Source organism: Pyrus communis, chromosome 12 (assembly GCF_963583255.1).
Source record: "Pyrus communis chromosome 12, drPyrComm1.1, whole genome shotgun sequence".
In the NCBI taxonomy this organism is placed as follows: Eukaryota; Viridiplantae; Streptophyta; class Magnoliopsida; order Rosales; family Rosaceae; genus Pyrus; species Pyrus communis.
The window spans coordinates 21,872,771-21,899,770 of record NC_084814.1 but is presented as its reverse complement, the minus strand read 5'-3'; the positions used below and the strand labels follow the sequence as shown (position 1 = coordinate 21,899,770).

Below are 27,000 nucleotides of genomic sequence, written 5' to 3'. Positions count from 1 at the left end.
AATTGTGTGGTTGAGATTAAATCACATGCTACACAATCTTAACAACACAATTTCATTAAAGTCAAATCCAACGGTCAAGAGGATGTCCCCGTGTTTTTAGAAAAATGGGAATCCCTCTTGTTAAAGGATTCCTATATATATATATAGCCCATTTATAACCAGTTATGTCTCGAGATACTAAACTTAGCCTAAAACTAATGTTTTTTTTTTAAAATATACATATATTAAAATAAATGGTTAAATGGGTACCCGTTTATACCAGCGGGTAATACTCATAACTACCCATTTAAATTTCACAGGTAAACGGTTATACTCATAACCGTTTATTTATCTAAACAGTTACTCATAACCATAACCATGAGTTTTAAATGAACGGGTAACTGCGGTTACCCATACTCTTGGATATTTTGCTCATCCCTAGTCATAATATATATTTTGCCAAATATAATTGCGAGTTGAGATTTTGAGGGCTCGTTTTGTTGGGATGAATCTCATATTGATGAAATGAGTGATTTTGTATGGGTTTATAAATTAGTTAAGTTACTCTCTATATATTTCCAATTAGTTTTATAGTGGAACATCAACTTTTTCATTGTATCAGAGCAAGCTCCACGTCACCCCGTTTGTGTTGTTCACGTGTTAGGCTTGAAAATTTGTCATACATGATGAAGTGTGTTGAAAGTGAATCACATATTAATGGGATGAGGACCTTGCATGAGATTATAAATAAATTGGGTTAATCCCTATATTGTCATGTAGCTTTATGGTGAAATTTCAACTTTTTTCACATTTGATGTCTAAGATTGGCTTAGTTTGAATACCTCTCAATCCTACCATTTTTACGAAGATTAAGAGAATAAATTTTCTTCAGAATTTCTCCATCTTCTAACTTTATTTGAAAAAAAAATATACAAGGGCAACCAAACTTTCCTTCCTTGAGCAAGCCAAGTTAGACATGAGTGTTCTTCGTTCTCCACGCGTATTAAACAGCGTTTAGGCATGGATTGTTTGGTTCAAGTCCTCGAAAAGGCAGAAGAATAACACAAGCATGTGATACGAGAAGGGATGCCACCCACTTTATACACTATGCTACCTACTGACTGGTACGACTGTATCACTCTGTGTGTATACATATATATCACAGTTTTAGAGAGAGAGAGTCAGTGGTTTATACTGTTGAGTGAATGAAATGATACACCAAATTACCAAGAGCGTATCGGAACCTGATCATTTTCATTTTCGTCGTCATGGTTCTCTTAATGCTTTGATGCTGACCGAAATTCGTGTATTCTTTTCAATGATAATGGCGTTCGGTTCTTTATAGGTCTCATTCCATGGTTAGATGTTATTCTCTTCTCCTTGGGTTGATTCCTATTTATATCTAATTAATCTCCTATTTTTATACAATCCTATTCCATCACCATAATAAGCAGCATATATAATGTATGTTAGTGAAGGTGCTTGCTTTTCTTCCCTTAAACAAATATAGATTGAGATTATACGAAAACGAATATCAAAACATATATTCTTGGTTTTCCTTAGATGAAGTCGCCAAGATTCCAGCCGACGATGGTTGGCTTTGTTGTTAAAGTCCTTTTTTGTGCGTCGTCTCATTAAGGTTCGAGTTTCATTGTCAACAGTCTCATTGGTGTACGATATGTAAATTCATGCATAAATTCGTATCGATGACAGTTGGCAGTTGGGTATCACGTACGCGTAAGTTCTTACAACTCAAGATTATGGGTATATCATAACACTGGTGGTGAGAATAACCAATTTCCTCCTAAATTTTTCCCAACCAGAAGGTACCAAGATTCTCTTTAGTTTTTTCTTTCTTTTTGGGTGTTATTTCAGTAATTATTAATAATTATTGCACATTATTAGACCTCATAAATGAGTTTATTTTTTTGTTTTCAAGTCTGGGTTGAACACTTTAGTACTATAGTCTTATGTTATTTCTTTCATTTGTAAGTGAGAGGTCTTAGGTTCGATTCTTGTCAAGGTTCAATTTGAACCACATAATTACTAGCCAATTGTGAAACTAAGAAATTTAAGCACATCCCCTCTCTTTAACGTAAATAATATCGTTGTTCAGAAAAGAAAAAAAAACGTATGTTGAACACAAACTCTTTTCTTAAAGATTGACACGAAAACAACCACAATAAACTAGAGGGCATCCAAGCACAAATATGAACTTCAAAATAAACAAGTAACAGATAACATAATCCATTTCGCTTGTTAAGAATTATACTGTAAATTCATTTTTTTAACAAAGAATAAAAGTTAATACATAAGAAACATATATTCAAAGAAAATGTCCATAATATATAATCAATAGCATAAACATATAATAGGATACAATAAATTAATTTATTAAATGGTTACTAACGAATTTTGCGTGTTAATACAAACATGATCCATTTCTAAACGGGTCCATCTGCTTGTCAACATAATTCATTAAGGCTCAAAACACCGAATTTTTCGTGCATGTTAGTGTCATGTTAACCAATCATAAATGATTTTCCCAAATCTAACGTAAAACAACATATAATTGTGGTAAAAATTCGATACTAGATGGTGCTTACTACGAGTGAGTTAAATATACAAAGAAAAAGCAAAATAAATATATCAATTTGTCTGACAATACCGATTAGAAAACGTTTCTCCGCGTACATCATGGTACGACGGTATTGCCCTATCGATCGTATCGGGGCCAAGCTACAGTTGGTGGGATTATTTTTTAAGCAGCAAAGCATATACAACTTTTCTTTAGCACGAAATTAAGGAAGCCAATTCTTGTACATCATCCAAATGCAACAATAGATTAAGACCAACTCCAATGGTGGGCTAAAAGCCAAATTACTCTTCAAAATTTCCCCCCAAACCCACTCCAACCCAAAGGGAAATTTTGGGCTAAATGCTAAATGCTAAACCAATACCAAATTTCCCCCAAAATTTAGCCCAGAAATCAAGATGGACTCCACTCAATATTTATCGGAATTTAAATTTTTTTAGATTAAAATGTTCATAAAATTAATTTACGATAGTCTACATATTTATTTTAAAAAAAATTTAATTTAACAAAAAAAAAATCCTAAATTCATTCTTTAATAATCATAGGCTAAAATTTTAGGCTAGAACGATTGGAGCAGAAAAGCTATTTCTAGGCTAAAAACTAAAATTTTCGGGCTAAAAAATTTAATTTTTAACTCAACTATTAAAGATGGTCTAACCCAATGACTTTTTCAAAGTTACTAAATTATAAAAACTTTTAAAATGATGATAAAGTAAAAGTTTAATTAATTAAGTAAATTACACGGCCGAATTAGGGTAGAGAAACGTGACTGAAACCCTATCTGTGGAATAAAACTGATTCGCCACAAGCTTATGTCTCCAAAAGCAATTCTCCTGTGGCCACAATCCTATGTTCTTAAACCATATTATATAGCAAAATTAGAAAATTAGTAGTATATGCATCTATGACTTTGACTTTGGATATATCTTGAGTCCTGATCACTTTATGCCGAACTTCTCGACATGCTCAACTGATGATTTTAGAGTTAACCATCCATTGGCTATTTTGATTACAAGCTTGCAAAGCAACTACTTAAAAGCAAGGGACAAAATACCATGCATACCTAACTTGGAGGCCCTAAATATATAAAATAATGCATAACAACGTGAGAGTACTGGAGAGTTAATTTCACCTAATTTTTTAATATATTTTAGTTAAATATATAAAATAATATATAGCAATTTAAGAGTATCACGGAATACCTTGAAGACATTGCGTGACTTCTCATCTCATACGTAATATGAATGTATGGGTACCGTAACCCGCACTGGTTAATATCTACACATAGTAGACTGTAGAGGTACCTGATGATTTTCACTTCACAAAGGATTTGAAGATTACTAATTGGAGGGGTTCAGGGTAGTAACTAATTGGGATGCTTACTCCAATGAGACTCTGTGTTTGGGTTTCAAGATTGGATTTGGGGTCACATGCAACTTAGAAATCCCATACGGCCGAAGTAACTTTTTTGGCAACTTTAAATGAGTTTTTCCAAAATGAAAAATATTTCTGCACGGAATTTGGAGAAACCAAAGTTCCACCAGAATAGATGAGACTAATTCAATTGTCCACTGTGTTGAGAGTGAATCCCATAAAAGAGAAGGGAGATCCTTGATGCAGCAGGACATTTGATAAGAGAAATCGAACGAAATCTCAACGCTAGAATCCACTGTCAAGCTGTAGAGTTCACTTCGAAATAGAGAAAAAACTCATGTTTATTAAGTAGTTGTTGAAATATTACAAACCTAAGTCCAAGACGACCTATTTATAATGTAACTTGACCCTAACATCAAGTATTGTAAATCTCGTCATTTGCTTCAAATCCATCTATCACAAGCCCAAAACTGACATGCCAAATCAAAATTGTATTAATCCAGACAACACGAATAGTCCAAAACATTTATTTTCTAAATATGACAATAGCAAATAATCTATTAGCCCTTGAATTTCCAATTCTTCAATCACTTTGTTTGATTAAATGTCACTTTTTCCGTCTAATTTTATTGCATGTAAAATAATCCAATCACTTTGGTAGAAACCTAATTTTCTTCGCACTATAACTATATTAAGCCAAAACTTATATAGTGACATGACATGGTGACTAGCGAAAGAACTTGGCCTTGATACATCAAAGCCCATGACCCAGCCCAAACCCGACTCTAAAAACCGTATCCGAGGACTATTTCAAACACAATCTAATTGAAACAGAGAAATAAATAACAAGTGATGCATTATATTATGCTTTATTTCTCATTTGTATCTTTGCCAAGCAATTATTTTGATGAATGCGTTCATATAATATGAATATATAGCTTTAAATATTAAAGGCAAAAAGAAAATTATTATTAATAATAATAACCATGAATTCTTAAGACGAGACGAAACACATTCTAATGTGAAAAGACTAATAAAAAAGATTTTGAGCTATATTCGGGGTTAATGGTTTATTTTAAAATGATAGCGGCATTCACACATCAATTTTTATCTCGCACATTCTTATTATTTTTTTGTTCATTAATTGTTTTCAATTCATTCTATCTGATGACAAAAAATTAAGAGAGATGTGTGAGAAGTATAAAATGTTAAGAGAATACCGCTACCCTTTAAAAAACAAGAAAAAATTGAGCTGTGTTTGGGGTTAAGGGTTTTTTTCAATAGTCGTGTCCGCAATCTCTACGTAATAACACACACCCGCCAAACACAACCCAAACCTCGTTTAAGTCCTTCGCACCCGTTTTGCGGTTAAGAAAAACCCGCCAACGAACAACGGTAACATCTTCTTCTCCTTTGATCATATACCTATATACGTAATATAATCAAGCTCATAGATTTTCTTTTCAATTATTGTATTACAATATTATCTTCCTAATCACAATTAAAATTAAGAATCTAATTTTTGTCAAAGCCCACACCTTTTACACGAACTGTAATCACTTCAAGTTTATGCATATTACGTGTTTGACGAAATGCCTAAGTAGTTTTGAATCGACGTTGAATCGTCAAATGAGTATGTAATTTGTTTGAAAGTGATCAAGGAATGGATGTGGCACATTGTAATTTGGAGGGCAATGCCGATGCCGTAGAGTTTTGCCCGCACGATTCATACCGCCATGTTCTGGCAGCTTCAACGTACACGCTGCGAGAGGGTGAACAACCGATCCGAGCTGGAAGTATATCGCTTTTCAACGTTGGTGCTGACTTGGGTCGGCTTGATTTGTTTCAGCGGATTGAAACGGCAGGGATTTTCGATATAAAGTGGAACCCAGTTGGAGACAGCGTGAGTCCTCTTCTTGCTCTAGCCGACGCTGATGGTTACTTGAGAATTCACGGTCTGGAATCCTGCTCGGATGAAGCACAAGGTATGGAATGCTTCTGTGTTCCTTGAGTTGTAAGCAATGAAAATATTTTAGCTTTTTCAATATGATCACTGTTATGAAATTTTGGTGCAGGGTTTTCTTTGAGGGAGATAACTGATGAAAAGATCAGTTCATCCATGTGCCTTTTCCTGGATTGGAACCCTTCAGCCACTTCTATCACCGTGGGGCTTTCGAATGGCTTTGTCGCGATAGCTTCAATTGGGGAATCCCAAATTGAGACACAAGAAACATGGAAAGCGCACGATTTTGAGGTTTGGACAGCTTCCTATGATATCCACCAGCCCCAGTTGGTGTACAGTGGTTCAGATGACTGCAAATTCAAATGCTGGGATTTGCGAGACGGTCCTTCGAAGTTGGCATTTCAGAACACCAAGGCCCATACAATGGGAGTTTGCTGCATAGCCAAAAATCCCTACGATTCGAATAGTGTAGTTACTGGCAGCTATGATGAGTACCTGAGGTTGTGGGATGTAAGATCAATATCAACACCAGTTAATGAAACCTCTGTTTGCTTAGGGGGAGGAGTGTGGAGGATCAAGTTCCATCCTTTTGTGGCCGGTCTTGTCTTGACAGCTTGTATGCACAACGGATTTTCGATAGTCAACATTAATGAGGATAAAACTGAAGTGATTGAAACGTACAGCAAGCACGAGTCACTTGCATATGGAGCTGACTGGCACAGAGACAAATCGTTCCATGAAGGCAAAAGGAATAGCACTTTAGTTGCTACTTGCTCATTTTATGACCGTCTTCTTCGTTTATGGATGCCGGAAAGTGATTTGCAGGATTCTGTGCTTTGAGTACATCATTTTAGTTGAGCTGGGAACGATCCAATGGCGTCAATTTGACAGATTCTGCATTCGCACATTATTAGGTACGGATTAGTCATGAACCCTATCTTTTTTCGTTCAAGTTAATACGAGACTTTCAAATTCTGGCTATGTTAAGGTTAAACAACGAACATGATTACTACTTTATGATCTAAAGCTAAGACAGGAACCCACGAAACATGGTCTGCTTTTGCTTCTACGATAATTCTCGGCGGAGTTTGCATTAATCTTTTCATTTTTGTATTAATTGCTTCAAGTTCTAGTTATCTTATGATTAAACAATTAACACTTCACTATTTGCTAAGATTGGACAGCAACCTTGAAACAGGGGGTCCTGCTTTACTGGGATTATTTCCAGTGAAAAGCCACTTTAACTGTGAGCCTTGTGAACTAAACAAATAGAGAGAGAAATACAAACAAAATAAGGAACAATAAACTAAGGTGTTCAAGTTTTTCGATGATAAATTTAGATGAATGTGTTCCTTCGAGTGATGCGTAGCACTTTTTTAATGACGGGCGAGGTGTTTGAATTTGGGATCTCGAAAGGAGAAGTAGCACTGTATCACTAGATTAAGAACTAGGTGGTAGCATAGCGACATAGTTCAATAGTTCCAGTGAAGTTTTTCTCCTTTTGTCGAGTCGGATTTCATACCGAACTCTGGGGATTCACCTGTCCTGGTACTAACCAAACTTCTCAATTGAATACTTAACGATCAATGATTGTACAGAATTTATGCCTGCTGAAAAATGTTGTTGAACGTTTGGGCCATTTTCCAGGAACTCTACAGCTACAACAAGCCAATTGAAGGAAAGATTTTAGGTACATGTGAAGGTCATGTTTGTGGACAAAAAATGACAATGTTCTTTTGTTTTGTCTCCTTTTATTGTTTGTCACGTTGTTCTATTACGCTGCAAGGACCGACGTATACCATACACCGAATCCTTAGCCCATCTAAGGATCAAAAACCTTAGGGTATAAGATACTTTGAAGCATAATAGACAACCCCCATTCCAATAATTAAAAATTTAACGACAAAAAATCTTGAAGTGTAGAATACCACATAACGTAATAGAAAACCTCCATTTTTTAAAAACCAAGAATCTAACGACCAAAAACCCGGTATTTTTATCAGTGTCCTTTCCTCCTAGCACTGTACTGAATGAGAGAGATAATGTTTTTGAGGTGGAGCATCCATGACAATTTTCAAATATATATTTCTATAGCAAGAATTAATGTAACTGTCACACTAGGGTTCACAATCTGACAATAATCTTCCCCAATTTTTGTCTTTGCTTTATTTGTTTCAATGCATGTGTGGCCCAAAAAGGACGACCCCAACAAGACGCAAGTCACTTAATTTCACCCCCTCTTTGTCCATTAAATTCCTTCGTGGTTTTACATTTACTCTTGAAAATACCCATGGTCCCCATGCAAACTATTGGCCATTCAGTGAGAATCAATGCGATATATTAAATTACTCTGATTTACGGGTGAACGATTGAACTCGGATGCAAGAAACAAACACACTGCTTTGGCCAACTAGTGTAAACACTAAATTCTTTTATTTAAGGGTGGAGGATTGAATTTGGACGCAAGAAACAAGCACACTGCTTTGATACGCTAGTTTAAATTGTTTAAGCACTGAAGACTCATTTGGAAGTGTTTTTAAAATGACTGAAAGTGATTCTGGTGAAAATATTTTTTAAACCAATCCTTAGTAAAATTCCAAGTGTATCTTAGAAAATTACTTGAGTGCTTCCTACAAGAAACACATATATGGTGCTTCTTCCAAAAATGCTTTTAGTCATTTTAAAAGTACTTCCAAACAAGCCTTAAATTACTTGATTTACATGGAAGATTGACTTCGAATGCAAATGACAAACACACTGCTTTGGCCAACTGATTTAACCCCTATCCGTTAAAGAAAAGAGGAAGCGTCAAACAGGGATGGTCTACAAATTATCACAATTTGAATCTTTCACTGGCTGCAATTGAACAAAGAACGAAAGACGCACAACAATTTGGCTTTATTCAAATGAACGTTTGCATCTTTGAGAATCACATCATGATTTAGATGTAACAATTTTTTTGTTACTTTTCATTTTTTACCAACCAAATGATTGGTCTTTGTGGAGAACATCATAAATTTGACTCTGCTGTTGCTATTTACTGCAGAAGTAACATGCCCAAACATTTTTTCATCTCCTTTATAAATTATATGAGGTTGTTTGGAGTAATGGCATTTTTACTAACTCGTATTTGGAATCAAAATGCGGAATTTGATTAATTTATTAGTTGCTCTCGAGTGGGATTATTGGAGCAAATCTGCTCTCACATGTATCCATATTTTTTGTAGCAGAGTAAATAAAATATGAAACATTAAAATTATAAAGTTCTGAGAAGGAAAACATGGGTCTGCCTGTCTTTTGTCCCTGGAAGCTATCCATGCACGTGGAAATGTTTTTCTTCACCAAAATTTTAAACAATTAAAACTTGTCAAGCAGTGATTAGGGTCCTAATGCACAGCTTATCATTTAATTAAAATTTAAACTGCGACAATCTGCAAGTGGTGAATTGCCTTGAAAGATAGAGAGTCTTCTTCAACTCACTGTTTTTAGGTTCAAACTCTTCCATATTTTTTTAATGCAGCTTAAATTAGTAATATCGATTGTAAAAAAAAAGCTCTGACGGTTTAACTTCACATCTGTTTGTAATTTTGTTCAATCTAGCTTAGACTTGAGGGGTAATATTAAAGGAGATTAAAAAGATATTAGCCACTAGTATGTTACTAATCTTGGTTTAGGAGCTCCCACTTTAAGATTTTGTGGCTGACATTTGGACAATTGAGCCTGCAGTTCATTTATAGCTGATAACAGCAGTGGTGTTTCTTACCAGTCTCTCTCTCCCTCCCTCCCTCCCTCCCTCTCTCTCTCTCTCTCTCTCTCTCTGTCTCTCTCTCTGTCTCTCTCTCTTATCTACCCACCCCCACCGAGGATAACACTTGTTCTTGCTATGCCAGCCAACTCTTTCTAGAGGCACCAATTTTTTATCTGAAACTTCATCAACCACTAAACACCCCAAGTCATCCTGCTAACTCCTCTCACTTCCATTATTTCCCCTAATCTCTCTCACTCTCTCACTCTCTCTCACTCTCTAACCCAAAACAAAATTTATAATGCAGTGTTCTGCTCTCATTGCTCAAAACACTCTTAGATAGATATGTCAGACTCACACTTTTTACAGTAAATTTTGGTTCATTGAAGCTTCATCTGAAATGGGGTTTCTTAAAATTTCATGGGCAGTTTTGATTCTTTGGGTGGTTCCATATTTGTGTTTGAAAGCAAACTCTGATGGTTCAGAGGTTTCTGTTAAGTTCTTGAAGGCTCCACATGCATTCTCTCATCTCAACGCAGCCACATTTTCCTTTGAAGCCTTGGTTGGAGGAAATACAGAGTCCTGTACAAATTGTAGCTTCAGTTGCAAGGTTTGTTTCTCTCTCTCTCTCTCTCTCTCTCTCTCTCTCTCATCACTCAAATTTTTTCATGTTCTGTGTTGGAGTTTTGTTGTTTATTTTATATGAATACTGAAAGTGAAGAAATTGGTTATGTAATATGATGCAGCTGGATGATGGGGTGAGTTCTTATTGTGGAACTCGAAACGTTTCGTACTCAGGCTTGCAGGATGGAAATCATACAGTTGAGGTCTGCACCAATGGGCCTCCAGGAGTTGCTTGTGCTTCACATAACTGGACTGTTGGTTAGAACCCTTCCCTTATCCTTTTTGAGTATTACTCTTTTCGAAATTTATTCTCCGAATCTTAGTAATCCCGCCCTTGCTTAAAAGTTAAGTGTCTTTCTACAAAAGAAGTTTGATGGAGTCAAAATTTTAAAAAAACTATCGCGTACTTCGAAATTTAAGTTTGAATTTTGTTCTAACATTAAGTTATATGCATTTCTGCAGATACAGTACCCCCAACAGCAACTGTTACTGCCTCTAGATCTTTTACGAACGCTTTGAATGTTTCTGTAAATATTTCTTTCAGTGAGCCCTGTAGTGGTGGAGGAGGTTTTGGATGTTTGTCTACGAACACCTGCAACGTGAGTAGGTGCAAACTCAAAATTATAATGCTAACATTTTAGCATGTATTCTTCTGTATCGTGCTGTGATTACGAATTTACAATCATTTTTAGTCACGCTTTTAAAGTAGGAAGATTCATTCGGCAATTTTCCATTCCTAAACATAGCTGAATCAGTTATAACGATGAATAAGATCTCGTGTTAGTATAATTAACAGATTTAACATAGGTGCTCACGTACTCTAGGTGCACTTTGTTATTGTGAATGGCTACTTTTCCTCTGGCCAGCGATTTTTGTTGTAAAGAAAACAAGGAGATTTGATGGATTTCTCTTTTCTCTTTGCAGCTGCTAGTCTATGGGGCTGGCCAAGTTGTACCATCTTCACTCAATACTCTGCAGCCGAACCTTAGATATTCTCTTCTTGTGGGTTTATCACCTTCTGTTCAATACGGACGAGTTATCCTGGTGATGGACAAGAATTTCTGCACCGATAATGCTGGAAACAGTTTTGTAAGAACGGAAAATTCAAGATTCTACATACGCATTGGTGAGTGTTTTTTTACTTCTCGAGGGTACATTGGAAGAGGATATGTATATCTTTGTGAATATGATTGTGAATTTCGTTGGAAAGGATTGTTGATTTTTGCAGTATTGTTTACCTTTGGAATGCAGCATGTCACTTATAACTTACACTGAATGCTAATTCGGACTTAAATCTAACTTTTGTTTTCTTTCAACAAAAAAAAAAATTGTAGCCATTTTGTCACATACGAAATTATATACTCAACGTAAATGTACTCAGAATGTATTCTTTTCATGGATTTTTCTGCAGATAGAAGAAATGTGTTTGTCAACTTGAGGATTCATGTTCCCGAAAGGCTACTTCAGCTGAATGGTGAAACCAGAACAGTGCAGGCAACTAACAGTTACAATAACCTAAAGATTTATTTGTACTTCTCAGAACCAGTTCTGAATTCATCTGCAGAAATTTTAAATTCCCTCAACATAAGTCAGGGATCACTTCTCCCTGATAGCAGAAAGAACCTCGGGAATCGCAGATTTGGCTTTGTGGTTAGTTGGTTTATAGATTGATGTACCTTAGTTTGAATTTTAACGTTGTAGATGTTAGGCGTATCTCTCCTAATCCTTGGATTTTGGTCACATGATTCCATTTCAGGTTGCAGATATATCTAGCGTCGCTATAGTCACAGTGAGCCTCAATTCGAACTTGATAATAAGCAGACAAGGGACTCCAGTTTCTCCAATTTCACCGACAACTTTCCTTTTTGGTACGAACTGCTTTGGTTTTGTAGAGCTTTCCTGGAGTCCATTCATATGTTCTCCATGATATTAATTGTGATATATATGTTTGTATAACTTTACATTTTTGCTCTTTGAAGTGATGAGCCCTTATATTGACAGAAGAACTTCAAACATATCTTTTTGGTATGCATTAAAGTAGTTTTACATGCGGGTTCTGACATTTGGTTCTTTTCTTCACTTGTTAATCTGGATATCGAAAACCTTAGATTCAAAAAGACCTGCTGTGAAGTTGAGTACACCCTCAAGTATGAGAACAAGAGAACACAGTATCCCCGTATTTATAAAGTTCGTGAAGCCTGTATTTGATTTCAACTCTTCTTCTTTGGCACTATCAGGAGGGCGCTTACAAAGGCAAGTAGTTAATCTTTCCCAACCTTCCTATTCGTACATGTTTTTCATTTGATGCACAGTACTATGACACGATGAATCAATAGCGTATTGCTGTGAAGTCTATTGCATATTTATTTTTGTACACCGTTTGAGAATCTTTACTATCTACAGCTTTCGCGAAATAAGTAAGAGCACATACATTGCCGAAATAGAAGGAGTTGATGACATTGTTTCTGTCGATGTTCCTGAGAACACATCTGGAGATGTTGCTGGAAATAAAAATCTTGCATCAAATGTTCTTCGAGTGACACACTGTAAGGATCAAACTTTGTGCTAGTTAATTAATTGCTATCAGCAATTCAACCGTCTTTCTCTCTTTTTCTCGTAGTTATCAGTGATGAACGTTACGGACATTATATGCAGATTCGGTGCCTGTGATATCTTCTGTCATATCAGCATTTGCAACTGCTCTTTTTGTGTTGACGTCCATAGCTGCAGGGCTGCTTTCGATTTCAACTGCAAGCCTTCAATCTCTTTGGTCAATTAGCAGACCTTCTTTGGCATCTGAACCAGCAAGAAATCTTTTTGTACGACACTCAACTTCTTTTGATGCTTCATCTTAATAAACAGATACTTGTATGATTCACCATTTTTCTATCATTGTAAATCTAATTATGTACTTTCCTTTTTACTCTTATCCAGAGAATTGCTTGCCATATTCAAGTTTTTGCACTCTCTAGATGGTTGGCAGTTACGCTACCCGTTAATTTTTATGAACTAGTAAGGGGTTTACAGTGGAGCATTCCTTACTATAGTCTCCCATGGGAATCAGGGAATGGCTTCCCAGTCTCTAGTCCTTTCCCCAGCTCGAGTTCCTACATGATCGAGAATTATAGCTCCGAAATTTTGCAAAGTGTGCAACTAGAAGAAGAGAGTTTTAAGAAGGATACTTCACTGTACGGGTTGCCACTTAGTCCAACAGAATACAGAATGTTTTTTGAGGTGATAAACGTTGGCCTTTCTTGTAATTAGCGATTTTTATTAGTGTCCAGTGGATATAATTATGATAATTGCATTCTGCAGTTGGACGGTGAAAACATTAGACCTGAAGCTGAGTATCTCTCCAATCCTTATAACGCTAACTGGTAAGTTAATGGTATTTATTATGTAGTTATGTTTCTAACGCAGATACTTCGAAGTGGGAGGAATAAACACAAATTCAATAGGCATGCGGCATGCCAAAGAAGTAAACACAATCCAAATTTCTACATTTTTATGAAGATTTTGTGGATTAACTTTGCAAAATATACTAATCATGGTCCTTACAATGTCATTACTAAATTTTGTACTCCGAATGCTGCAGTTTCTTCTTTTGATTAATACCTTGTGTTAAATCTCAGGCGAAGTATAAAGAGACAAGTTACTTTTCTAAAGATTTTGTCTCCTGTGTAGGTGGAGGAATTTTGATAGAACGATGTTCTGGTTAGCTGTGTTTTGTGGCAGTTTGATTCTGTTACGCCTTTTAGTTCTTTTTATCCTGAAACTGAGGAAAAATTCTGAGAAACGAGGATGTTATGGAGCACTCACATTCCCCAGATTTGAGATATTTCTTGTAATACTTGCATTGCCTTGTATTTGTGAGGCCTCTGCTGCTCTAGTTAGAGGTACGATTTACTCAATACTGTTTCTTTCATCCTCTCATTTCTCTAAGGTTTTTTCTTTGGCAGGAATCAAAACATCTTTAGCTTTGCTTAGATTTTCGAATTCATGTTTTAGTATATACCAGACAAGTAATTGGATATCAGCATCGAATCATAAATCGTTTATTTCCTCAAACTAGAATCCCAATAAACATTCAGTTTTGTTGTTATTTTGTTCTCATACAAGACTTCCGGAAAGTAAACAAATCTTACTTTGACTGTTTTAGGAGGAGTTTCATCTGGGGTTATAGTTGGCAGTTTGTTGCTGGTTGTCACATCTTTTCTGCTGCTAGCCTTGTTCTTGTTCCTCTCAGTTGGCATTACATTCGGAAAGCTGCTTCAGTACAAGGAAGTGCATCACGAAGGCCTGAAGTTTCACTGGTATCAAGAGCTAGTCCGGGTGACCCTAGGTCCGGGCAAAAGAGGTCAGTGGACATGGAAAGGTCAACAGAACTCTGTTTATTTAATCATTTTCGGCCCTCTCTTTGAAGATCTAAGAGGCCCCCCAAAGTACATGCTCTCTCAGATTTCTGAGGGCAATGCTGGCAAGCATGGGGACTCCATTATTGCTTCCGATGATGAAACAGAAGATGCAGAAGCACCTTTTATCCAAAAGGTGTTTGGAATACTGCGAATATACTACACGCTGCTGGAATGCGTGAAAAGGGTTGCTGTTGGGATCATGGCTGGTGTCTACATGGGCAAATGGTCCTCGAAAACTCCTTCGATCACCTTACTTTGCATAACCTCTTTCCAACTCTTTTTCATTGTTCTCAAGAAGCCCTTCATTAAGAAAAAGGTTCAGCTGGTGGAGATCATCTCGATTTCCAGTGAAGTCGGATTATTTGCAACATGCTTGCTTCTCTTGGAGAAGGATTTTTCAGCCGGCGACAAGACTAAACTTGGACTTTTCATGCTATTTCTATTCCTAGTCGGATTTATTGCACAGATGATTAATGAATGGTATGCATTGTACAAACAAACATTGCTGCTGGATCCTGCTGAGAACTTCTTAACGGGTCTGAAATTAGCTTCAGTTGGATGCTTCCTGTTATTCATGCCGCGGAAATTGATCAATACCTTGGAAAGGAAGTTTCAAGTGGAGAGCGAGTTCCAAGTGAGTCAGCAGACCGAGGGAGCAACAAGGGATCCTAGTTCATCTACAGGAGGTTACCAGAGCTCAGCTGCAACAGAGAAACCGTGGCTAAAACAACTAAGGGAGATGGCAAAATCTAGCTTTAGTAAAGAAGGAAGTGGAGTTACGAATGATCCTTCGAGTAGTCACACTCGAACCAGATGGAGCGGGTTTTGGAGTGCGAAAGGGAGCGGGAGCTCCTCAACGCCAAATTCTTCCGTTGATTATAAATCGAAATCAAGAGGGCTGTACAAAGATTTAGAGGCCATTTTTGCATCCAAGTGAAAGAGACAGAAGGGAAGTTTTCCCTGATTACCAAACAAGAACAAAGAGAAGTTTTCCCAACAGCAAAAGATGTTCCAAATTGTTTTGCAATTGCTTGTCTCTCAAGTCTCAACAGATAATGTATAGTTGATTGATTTTCAATCTAGAGTACTTGTGAACATAAAGTACTCCTTGAGCAATACCTTCTGTCATCCGAAAAAAATTTCTCCAATCTAATTCTGACCAGTAGCTGCCAATAGATACAATGCTACGTCTTACTCATTGGTACGAGTTTTATATATGATCTAATCATTGAAAAGATACATTAGATCCCTATATGCAATATCTAACTGTTAACTTTCCGGACTACTCAGTCGAACATATTTCAGAAGAAAAATTGTGAAATTTTGTTCCTTCACTTTCCAATGCTTCTGTCAGTAAGAAGTCACAACTATTTGAACTCCGTCAGGTACACATCCTTTTCTTTTCTGGATCTGCAGGGTGCATTCAGTCTCTCTATAGTTTGAGCAGACTGGTGAATGTGTCCCAGCCGGACAAAAGGAATGTTGAGGCTATGAATCCAAGTATTCTTGCAGGTCAAGCAATCCCTCTGCTCCCTGAAAGCCCATCATCATCACAGCTCAATCCTTTTTTTAATACAAGTAAAATTTAACATGATCTGACGCACCAAGTGGTCTAGATGTCTCAAGTTCGAATTCTCATTGATAAAAGATTTGTTGAACACATCTTTTACTTGTAGCTCAAGTTGTCAACTTGCTATTCGGTAGATGTTTATCAATGTCAGATTGTATAATTTGCAATTCCAACCCTGGAAAACCCATGTTGTGAATTATGAATACTCTAATGTGAAATTCTTTGTTCTAGACAAATTAGTTGTCGGTGTAGTGTACTTGTTTTATAAAAGTTGGACGATGTTGAAAATTTCCTCTTTTTTCTTTAGTTCAATGTACTTGTCTTTTTATGATATGGTTACACCCACATCTGTAGCTGAATAACAATAAAAATTTGGTGCCTTTAGGTTTAGTTTGGATTGTAGGATTTCACAGGATCAATCTCTAACGTCGTTAGACTATTGATTAAGCACACCAAAGGGAAGAAGAGAGAATTTTTTTCATATTGGATCATTTGTCTGGAGAAATGAATCCTTCTTTTATAGACTTCATCTTAATCTTGAGAGAGAGTTGTGAGACTTCTTTAAATGGTCTTATCCTTTCATGATAAGACATATCACTTATAGAAGGGTTAAAACTCTTATGATAAGTCAGACATCTTATCACACTCTTTGATTAAGTGTATATCACTACACCAATCTTATGATGTACCTCCACACATCAAATACACACATAGTAAAACCAACATCATCATGAGCATATTCCAATTGAGCCCTTGAAGTGTTTGTATAAAACTTATAGTTTCGGGCTGTTTTTTTTTTTTTTTTTCTAATTTAATACACTATTTTCTCATCTGCTTGCCAGTCACTCTCTTCTAATCCCTATCGACCTTCTGGCAAACTCATGGTGACTGAGTTGTGGGAAAAACAGGTTGGAGTTTGAGAAGAGCAAACAAAACTGGAATTACTGTGTGTTGAAAAGGTAGGTTCTTTGGAAGGTGGAAGAGATGTAGCTTCATTGCTCTGCAGCATATGAATCACCGAAGACATTGTTGGTCGATCAGCTGGAGCTTATTGAACACACAAAAACCCTACATGGATACATCTCAAAGCTTCATCAGGCTTACTGATTCATCAATCACCTCCTTTCCTCTTCCTTCTTTCCACAACTCTCATGCCTAATTAAAATGTTGAATTTTGCGGTCATTTGCAGTTGCAAGGCTTAAATATTAAATGGTCATAAGTTGGGATGTTTTTTTAGCACTTACCCATCCAGCAAGAGTTGGTGAATGTTCAAAGCGATAAAAAGCAACATTCTTCTTTCCACTCACAATCTCCAGCACCAGCACTCTGAAACTAAATATATCTAGTTTCTCAGAGAAATGGCCATACATCTAATTTCTCAAAGAAATGGTCATATCATACTCAGGAGACATGTAGCTGTTGCATCAATTAATGGTACAATAAGCAAAGGTACTAAAGTAGCGATTGCATAAGGTTTAGATGATTGAAAGCATGTTCCATATAGCCTTACAATGTGCCAACAACCCTATTGGTATTTGCTTCGGTCTGATTTATCTTGAAAATCTTTGCCATTCCAAAGTCTGATATTTTTGGGTTCATTGAGCCATCCAACAAAACATTACTTGCTTTTAGGTCCCTGTGAATGATTTCAGTCTAGAGTACTTGTGGATGTAAAGTACTCCTTGAGCGACACCTATAATTCAAAAACGCTTTCCCCAATCTAGTTCTATTTTTTCACATGGATCTGGTTGGACAAACCATGAAGGACAATGAGCTAGTGTTTTTTCGATGGAGAAACCTAATCAAAGAATATAAATCTTTGAAATAACGAGGATATAACAAACAAAAGTTTGTCCAAACTCCGAATGGGCATGTACTCGCAGATCAGTAGCAGCTCCTCCTCTTCGACACAGCAACCCAAAAGCCCAACAAGATTGGTATGCTGAAGCTTGGCTACAAGCTCCAACTCATTCCAAAACTCCTGGATGTCCTTGCCCTGACTTCTTTGACAGCCTTTTTATCGCTACATCTTGATTTTCCGACAAAATGCCGTGTAGAGGAAGGGAAATGCCGCTAAGAGAACCACCACGGTACCAATACTACTTAATTAGGTAAAAGGTTACTAAGACAAGTGAGTTCTCTGTCACCAATATTAGGTAAAAGGACAGAGCAGTCACCAATATTAGCTGCTAAACTCTGATGAGGTTTCATCAAGAAATCAGATGAGCTTGCAACTGAGTTCTCTGTCAAATTCTAAACAAATAGGATTTAATGAAACAAAAATAATCTTATGTACTCTCTCTCTCTCTCTCTCTCTCTCTCTCTCTCTCGAATTTTAAGAATCTCATTTACAAAATCCTGCAACTACCTTCTAACTTTGCTTGAGACCAGTCAAATACTTCAATGGCAATTTGCTGTCAAACTCCCGCCTGAGCGGAACTAAACCACAGAAAAAAAGGAATCTGGACCCAACTGAGATTCATTTAATTTTCTTGAGAGAAGTCTGATGGTAGTGTCACCGAGTTACATGATCCGTACATGATATTGCGGGCTTTAGGGTGGATTAGTGGTGGTGGAAGAGAAGAACCTCATAAGGAAACTTGAGAGAGACCAAATGCAGATAACTCCAAGGCATTGAAGGACATTCAACAGTGTACCCAAGGAACTGTTTATTGCCAAGTTGTGCGGTGTCGTCTCAGCTCCTCTGACTGTAAAGGACAGAGCAGTCACCAGTTGCGCTGCTCTATTCAGTTGATGCAATCTATAGACCTGCCAATCGTAACGAAAATAAACCTTTTGAATTGTAGGCCAGAATATTTACACAATTATAAACTATATACAGGAGGTCCTTCATATCATTTTTATCGTTTTTCAAATTGATTCAACTGACATTATCAAATCACATGCAGTTTAAGGACGGAGATTGATTGGTGCATATCTAATTAGACAGGCTAGAATTTAAGAACTGTCATCCAGTAGTAATCTGACAACCTACTAGACAACAAGAGACACAAGATTTTTCCTACGATCAAATTCAATTTTTATGCAACATCCGTAGTGAAAAGGAAAGGATTGGATTACTTGAAAGATGACTGGGATAACAGGCCACGAAGGTGACTTCTTATATCTTGCATACTGCTCAAATGCAAATTGGACCACTATACCAACCAGATACGGAGCAAGAGTAGCAGAAGCTGCAGGGCCAGTCCATGGCCAAACATAACCCATAGTCACCATAGGAATTATAAGACTGAGTACCAAGGAAGCAACAGACGAGATTCGCTGTCCTAATTGAGGGGCTGGGGTTCTGTTACTGGGGACAATCAATTCTGGTTCAGTTGTCCTCCTTAAACGGTCAATCAGAAGAAGAAACACCGCAACACCACTGTAGAAGAGAGCTTCCGTGAAGAACAAGATGAGAAAATCTGAGAAGAAACATATTATGGTTTAGACAAGAGAAAAAGGTTTACTTTCTAAACTGAAAGAATTAAATGAGTTCACAAAGGAAAATAGAATGTATATGTTAAGAAGGATATAGGCCAAAAGTTGTGATATGCTATAGACTTTATGAAGATGTCAACTTTTTACATAATGCCAACATTCATTTATTCCCAAGAGTTGAACCAACAACAGACATTACTTTGCCAGTCCATTGAACCACATCTAACGTTACTTCTTAGAACTTCAACTCATTATTCAATATTTCATCCATATTCAATTGATTATTGCCCTTCACTTGTAGTTATTTCTCCCCTTTCTCGTCTATTTCTATCATATTCATGTTGAAACTTTCTAACCTACGTCACACGTCACCCAAAACCACTTCCAGTCACCCAACCCTTCCCTACCACTAGGACTTGTTCAAGCAACAAGTTGGTATGGCCCCTTTCATACCTAATCCCATGGACATATCTGATCATTGAATGGAGGCCCTCCACAGGGATAGATACCCGAGTTAGGTATCAGTCCCACCTACCGATTATTAGTACAACGACCTGAAGCAAAACTCTCCTTAAAGTTTCCTAGAATCATTCCTTCACCAACAACTTTTAGAGTCCCTAACCCTCATCCATTCGAGTGGGCTGCACTAACTTTCACCTAGTATAATCACTCTAATAGAGTCACTCCAACACCCCAAGATAGTCTTACGCAAAATAAAAAATAATGCAAGTTGTGGCGTGGAGAAAGTGATACACAGAAAGGTGTATATAGATATAAGGAAACAAAATCTCAAGCTGACAAGACAAATTTTCTGTTCTGCCTATCCTATCTACTGCAATTATGGTTTTAGTTAAAAAACATGTGATGAAAAATATCTGGACTTTAATAAACATAAAATCACGACATATAAATATGCATCCTCACCTGTCAACAATGAATCCTCAAATATAGTAGATAGTATTTTGCGCAGATAGAGTGAGGGGAAAATGAAAGAAGCTAGGAGAACAGCTGGACCGATGAACCATAAGAGGCTGTTTTGGTTCCTTTCTGGATTATTTGTAGAAACTTCTTCTTCCTTTTTATATGGACGGTTATAAAATGAGACTAAACCTGGTTTTCCACCAGTACCATCAAAATGGATATATGAACTGTTAGAAGGAAATATATCTTCAGAATCAGGACGGTGATTTTCTAGCTCCGTAGCATCTGGTTTTATATCACTATATTCTGACTGGTCTTCAGCAACAGCAAAGAGAACACTGTGACTGTTTGGAATCCTTTTGCTTGCCTGCCCTATTTGATGTCTGAACACACATGAATTACCTGCTTACAGCAACAGAAAAAATAGACCAAGCATATTTAGAGCCAAAAAAATCTCGCACTTTTCAAAGTAATGGCATTACAGTTCAAAGACTATTTGGTAAAAAAGTTACCTAATAATGGTCAAATTAGAAAAAGTAGATACAATAAAATGAAATCCATAGGTTCGCTTCTACAATTTCGCTATACTCATTACCTCGGAAAAACCACATCTTATGCTGGCTACATTGCACCATAGAGAAAAAAAAAAAATTGAAGGCTTGAGTAATTATAGACCAAATATGAAGGCTACCTTTAACATATCTTAGCTGCTGAGCACCACATCGTTGGCTGCAGTACGGTACATGCAATAAGCTCAACTGGACATCAAGGGAAATATATTTATAAGCTGAAGAGTGGATAAAGTTCTTCTAAAAGGAGGCAGTCATTTGACACCATCAGACTAGAGTCATATAAGACAACTAGCTGTGGATTAAAAAAATCTCAAGACAAATGACTCTATTTAGAAAAATGACTCCGATTGGAAGTGAATTCGAGCATAGTTTACTTCAGCATAGCAAAATGACACCAATTAGTCAACAACAGTAAAATCTACCGCACAAGGTGCATTTCAAATGTGTTGATGTGAATCAATCCTAGAAGCTTAAGCTGAGTATAAGTAAAAAAATATACCTCATTCATGTAGGAGATAAAACAATAGAGCGTATGAACAAATTACTCTTGAGATGGCATAATTGCCCTAAGAGATACCTCTAGCTTCTCACAAAGCCATTCCTAAATCGAAAAAACTTGAATACTATGATGCCGAGTACAACTAAATCTCTCCCAAACTAGATTCTTTAACGTCATAATACCCTATTTCTTACATAAACGACCTTAAAAAGTATCCCACTTTTTCTTTCCTTCTTAGTTTTTTGACCAGTATTTGCAGAATCAAAATTCACCTACCAATTCCACACTTTTTGGCCTAAAACACCAATTCCAAACCATTTAGCTACCAGAAACAACCCCACTACACATTCCACAAGTTCATAGCAAACATGAAAACAAAAAACAAATATTTTGGGAGATATCAACACTTTTTCTCAGTAACCAAACGGTCCTACAACGCACCTGGGAACCCCTTCTCGTTTGGCAATGGGAAGCAGGAGAAGTGGCCAAGCAAGAAAACGAAGAACCACATTTAAGCGTCATATCTATGAAGCAATAACAAGAAGCCAAGGCAGAGTCAACGGCGGCATGTTGCGGGATTATAACGCAAACCCGTTTGATTCGATGAATATTTAAGGCTGCCCATGAAGAAAATTTTCCGGGAAAATGAAGGAAAGGATGAGAAAGTAGAGGAATTCGAAGAAACTGAGGAGTGGGGGTTTTTGGAGTTACTGAAGCGAAAGATGGCGGCTTTCGTTTGTGTGTTCGGTGGGACGAAGCGGACGACTATCGTTTTGGACAAAATCCTACTCCCAACGTTACATTTATGCGGATATTTTGTTTTTATTTCCGTCCTTTGCTTCTCACGGAGTATTCTCTATTTTTGTTTTTGGGAAATTTCTTAATACCGCATAACACCAAACAATAGAAAATTATTGAAAATAACTTCAAATCTTTACATTTTAATAAAAAAAATTCCGTCAATTTTATTTATTAATAAAGACAAATGACTAATAAAATAAAATAAACCTAACAAACCCAACTTGCGTAGAGCGCGTTCCACCTTTTTGTCCCATCGTCAGCTACATTAATAGTTTTTTTTTTTTTACCTTAGAACAAGAAAAATAGTAGTCATGATGACAAAAAACTTTTCAATATGCCCAAAATACGGGATGGTACACTTTATACAAGTTGTGATATTCTTGTGTTAAAAATTTAATAACATAAAAAATAAAATTTTCCACTACTTATATAATAACATGTGGCATATCATTTATGTTACGTGCACAAGGAAAAATTTCTCCAATATGACACCCAAGCTCAAGAAATTGAATGGAGAGTTACATTTATTATTGTAGATATATAAAAAAAGTGAGGAAATTTTAATTTGATAATTGAAAACATCTTTTTAAATATAATTACTGAGAACATAATATTCTCAAGGTTTTGATCTAAAGAGTCACTTCTTGGTTCATCATTTTTGGCGTAGTGGGTGCTTTTACAAGACCAAAAAGGGTTTCAAATCTTATGAAATTGAACCAAGAATTAAACATTATTTATAAAACTTCACCAATAAATAAACACTATTTATGAAACTAGATCAATAAGTAGACACTATTTATGAAACGAAAAAAAGAATTAGGCATTATTTCAAAAACTAAACCAATAGGTGGAAATTGTTTATGAAATTGGACTATGCACTATTTAGGAAATAGGCATTTTCGTTAAAATTTAATTCTTTTTTTTTTATTAAATAAAGTTATAACATGGTTTTTTGTTAAAATAAACTTAGCCCAAAGCCTTTTCATGAAAGTTCCCAACAATAAAATGGTGAACTACTGAGATTGAAAATTGAAGATTTAAATAGTTGTGAAAATTAAATCTAATGGTTAAAATACCTGTCATATTGAATAATACGTAACATTCAAGTCACACTTTTTTTATATCTTTAGGGCATGCTCAACATTTGTTTTTGAAAAGCCTAAATGCAATTATAAAAGTGCTTCAAGCTGCGTTTAACAAAAAAAGTTAATAGTGTTTATGAGTCATAAAAGCATTATTCGGAGAAACACATATTAGATCCTTATTCAAAAAACACACAATTTTTTTTTGAAACTGTTATTAACACTTCATAAATCTCATTCTACACTTCTCACAAGTGTATTTTTCTTTCCAATTATAGAAAGTTTGAAGTGCCAAATAAGATTTTTGAAATACTAATAACAATTTTCCTTTTTATTGAAGATTTTATTTTAACGTGTTCATAACAAAATAACTATTGAAGATTTTTTAACATGTTCAACATATGAACCAAGTATTTTCTACACAAGCTTCCCAAGGGAATCCTTTCTTCTTCTTTCTCTTCAACTCTTTTGAAGTGTTGCAATCACACCGGCACATGATGTTTCTAGTACATTATCATCCGGGCATCCATCCCGGCCCTACTTATATCTATTCCAAAAATCAAGCCCCTACAACTCGATCCATCCTTGAACCCTAATCGGTTTTCGGAAGAACGAGAGGAAGAAAGGATAAGGGAAGAATGCAGAAGATTTAAGGTGATATGCATGATGATTCTCAGACTAGCTACCAAAGCACAAAAAAGAAAAGAGCAAGTTCTACAACATCCAATTCCAAACCCCATCTCATCATGGAACCTCAAAAGCATTCGCGGCAGCTGAATACAATACAGAAACAAAATGATAGGGACCTCATCCAAAAATTAAGAATGCTACCTTGTAAAAATTACAGAAAGCGGACAAATCCGCTTGTCATGATCCTTCGACTAGCTAGACATCAAGAACAACCCCGGTCTAAAATGGGGTCCGCTGGCTCTTCGAAAAGAAACTCAAACTTCTAAAACCATCATCAGGAGCAACTCCGACTTTCAGCCATTGCTCTCACAGAAGACATTTCTCAGATGCATCTAAATGAGATTAGCCCTCTTTAGGAATCTGATTGTTCTGCAGTAATAAGGCCATATTGATTCCACAAAATCAAGGTATCTCTCGACTATCAACTCTTGCAGTGCTTTCAGCTTTCTTCTTGATAATTTCTTGTAGTCTAAATTCTTAATGTTCAGTAAAGGTTGCCAGAAACGAGTCCGTATTTCCTCTTTAAGCTTCCCATGTGCAACGTTTGTATAGGCCACCATGTAGTAGGAGGGTAAATTCTTGATTACTTTAACAGTCTGCTTGAAGCTGAAAACATAGAGTGCAAACAACCACTGAAGCATCTTGATGTAGAGAGCTACAATGAAGGGTCCTAAAACCCACAAAGGCGTCAACTCCTTTGAAACTTCGGCCCCATAAATCGTATTAACTGCCAGGTACATGGGTATGCTGCATATTTAGTGAACAATTAAAATGCCGTCGTAGATAAAAGCAAATAAATCCAAGATGTCTCACGTTAACCCCATAAAACTAAAAGTTCGTGCAAACAGAATAATCATGGACTTGGAAAAACAGACAAGCAGATGGAGAGATAGAGCACACATTATACTTACAATATAAGTAAGGGTATCTTTATTGTAGCATTTAGACTGAGAAAATTGCACCAAAACGTCCGTAGAATCCCATCCTTTTCCTTGTTTTGAACCTCATGCTTAGTTTCTGATGCCTTCATTGAAGGCGGTTCTTCCCCCAAAAGCCCATCTTCTACTTCACTTGATGATGGTGTTCGAAGCATTCTCAGCCATTTCTTAAATAAATTATGAATGATGGGGGACGATGCAATGCTTTCATTTGCTTCAGAGGCGTAAGAAAGAGGAATATCATTTGCCTGAGATTTCGTAATGGTATCCTCATTCTCTTTCAGTTTGACTGAATTCTTGGGAAGCTTTGATCCACTTGTTCTACCTCCAGATTTACCATTCTGGGCACTGCCCTTGAAGGCGGAAACTCTGAAAGGTTTAACTTTTGGTCCCCGCATGAGAGAAGCCCCTACACTGTGAAACAAGTTCTCTGAATTTAAACGATCACGATAAAAAAAATGTGTATTTGGTGTGGATGTGGGTGTGCGTATCCATTCCCTCATAGTGCATATGCAACTCCCACAAGTGCAAGTAGAAGAATTTCAATGCAAAGTGACAACCACGAAGCCTAAAGGAAAGTAAATAGAACAATTAACAAGATAACAAACTTATAGAGGAAAAACTCCCACCTCAAACAAAGGTTGCGCTTCAATATAAAGCACCTCTCTGTCCTCACCATTTGATGTGTTGTTACGCACTGCTTCAACTTCATCCCTTTGCTCCATGAGAAGGGCCTCGAGGGATACGTAACGTAAGTACCCTGAAATGCAATAGTAAAAAAACAAGAAGAAACTTCAGCATAAAAAGAGAAAGCTAGTAACAGAAAGATACAATCCCAAATTCAAGAAATCGCCGAGGTAAACTGAAAACCAAGGGGCAAACATGGATCGTCTCTCTAATAGGTCAAACGGATACAATGTAATATGAAATTCAGGGTACTCTTAATATCAATTACCTGCATTTGATGCACGACCAATGCCATCGTCTCCACCTCAACAACCAAATCATTTACTCAGCAGGGCCTAATTTCATAAACAACCACACATCAGCACCAGCTCTTGCAGCAAGCAAAGCAGAAGGAACAACTCAACACCAATAAACAGAATTCATAAACTTATCACTAACAGTTAACAATTAAAACCAAGAACACCAATTCATCTCAAGCTAGGAATATTTCGAATAATAGAATCGTAATTATTCAAAAAAAAAACCCAGAAACAAAATTAAGCAATAGCTTGAAAACTCGCATCCCTCTCTTTTTCCTCAAAATTCCCAGCAACCCAACAAGCAATGGATTCCAAAACCCACTAAACCACCCAAAAACACCAAAAAGGAGCTGAATTTTCAACAAAACAACATAAATTTCATAGCTTTAGAGTTCGCTTCTTCCCCATTTCCTCCAATTACAAAAAACCCAAACAACCAAACAATCCCAAGCTCACAAATCAAACCCTAACCAAACCAAAACAATTATATTGCATAACTGAAAGTCAGAACGAAAGCATTGGTGGGAAAATTCAAACTAACCTGCCATGAACTTCCCTCCCTTCACAAAAATTAGTGAAATTTGGGGATAAATGCTGCTTTTATCTTTGTCGCGCTCTCCGAATTGAATTTTGCCAAAAATAGAGAGTGGATAGAAGAAAGAGATAGACAGAGGAAGGTCTTCGACCCTTTTGTGGTGAAATTAGGGTTTTTATATGCAATGTTTTTTTAACAGCGGAATGTGGAGTGGAGGATAATGAAGCACGAACAACCAGAGGTTAAGGTGAAACCAAAGCCGGCGAGG

At 36.6% G+C, this 27,000-nt stretch overlaps 4 protein-coding genes across 9 annotated transcripts; 2 read left to right on the top strand and 2 right to left on the bottom strand.

The window, feature by feature from the left end:
- Positions 1–5,205: 5,205 nt before the first annotated feature.
- LOC137711644 (uncharacterized) lies at positions 5,206–6,984 on the top strand. Of its 2 annotated transcripts, XM_068450897.1 has the most exons (3): positions 5,206–5,344; positions 5,603–5,934; positions 6,025–6,984. In XM_068450897.1, exons 2-3 carry the CDS (start codon positions 5,613–5,615, stop codon positions 6,750–6,752), a joined length of 1,050 nt encoding a protein of 349 aa, XP_068306998.1. In that variant the 5' UTR covers positions 5,206–5,344; positions 5,603–5,612; the 3' UTR covers positions 6,753–6,984. The 2 variants fall into 2 exon arrangements, with proteins under 2 accessions (XP_068306998.1, XP_068306997.1); XM_068450896.1 differs by lacking the exon at positions 5,206–5,344 and having other exon boundaries at positions 5,419–5,934.
- A 2,783-nt stretch (positions 6,985–9,767) lies between these two features.
- Positions 9,768–16,517, top strand: LOC137711009 (uncharacterized). Of its 3 annotated transcripts, XM_068450198.1 has the most exons (13): positions 9,768–10,267; positions 10,404–10,539; positions 10,744–10,880; positions 11,206–11,407; positions 11,693–11,931; positions 12,038–12,149; positions 12,390–12,534; positions 12,685–12,827; positions 12,937–13,100; positions 13,216–13,515; positions 13,597–13,658; positions 13,966–14,177; positions 14,441–16,517. In XM_068450198.1, the coding sequence occupies exons 1-13, from the start codon at positions 10,058–10,060 to the stop codon at positions 15,631–15,633; spliced, it is 3,255 nt and encodes a 1,084-aa protein (XP_068306299.1). In that variant the 5' UTR covers positions 9,768–10,057; the 3' UTR covers positions 15,634–16,517. The 3 variants fall into 3 exon arrangements, with proteins under 3 accessions (XP_068306299.1, XP_068306300.1, XP_068306301.1); XM_068450199.1 differs by lacking the exons at positions 9,768–10,267; positions 10,404–10,539 and having other exon boundaries at positions 10,744–10,884; XM_068450200.1 differs by lacking the exons at positions 9,768–10,267; positions 10,404–10,539 and having other exon boundaries at positions 10,758–10,888.
- A 1,510-nt stretch (positions 16,518–18,027) lies between these two features.
- Positions 18,028–22,483, bottom strand: LOC137711048 (uncharacterized). 2 transcript variants are annotated; one of them, XM_068450246.1, is made up of 5 exons: positions 22,142–22,483; positions 21,321–21,387; positions 20,633–21,031; positions 19,349–19,692; positions 18,028–19,036 (listed from the first exon to the last, which is right to left on the bottom strand). In XM_068450246.1, the coding sequence occupies exons 1-5, from the start codon at positions 22,220–22,222 to the stop codon at positions 18,821–18,823; spliced, it is 1,107 nt and encodes a 368-aa protein (XP_068306347.1). In that variant the 5' UTR covers positions 22,223–22,483; the 3' UTR covers positions 18,028–18,820. The 2 variants fall into 2 exon arrangements, with proteins under 2 accessions (XP_068306347.1, XP_068306348.1); XM_068450247.1 differs by lacking the exon at positions 21,321–21,387.
- Positions 22,484–24,287: 1,804 nt separating this feature from the next.
- LOC137711212 (uncharacterized) lies at positions 24,288–27,000 on the bottom strand. 2 transcript variants are annotated; one of them, XM_068450429.1, is made up of 5 exons: positions 26,739–27,000; positions 26,167–26,233; positions 25,841–25,971; positions 25,185–25,625; positions 24,288–25,020 (listed from the first exon to the last, which is right to left on the bottom strand). In XM_068450429.1, the coding sequence occupies exons 2-5, from the start codon at positions 26,191–26,193 to the stop codon at positions 24,606–24,608; spliced, it is 1,014 nt and encodes a 337-aa protein (XP_068306530.1). In that variant the 5' UTR covers positions 26,194–26,233; positions 26,739–27,000; the 3' UTR covers positions 24,288–24,605. The 2 variants fall into 2 exon arrangements, with proteins under 2 accessions (XP_068306530.1, XP_068306531.1); XM_068450430.1 differs by lacking the exons at positions 26,167–26,233; positions 26,739–27,000 and having other exon boundaries at positions 25,185–25,620.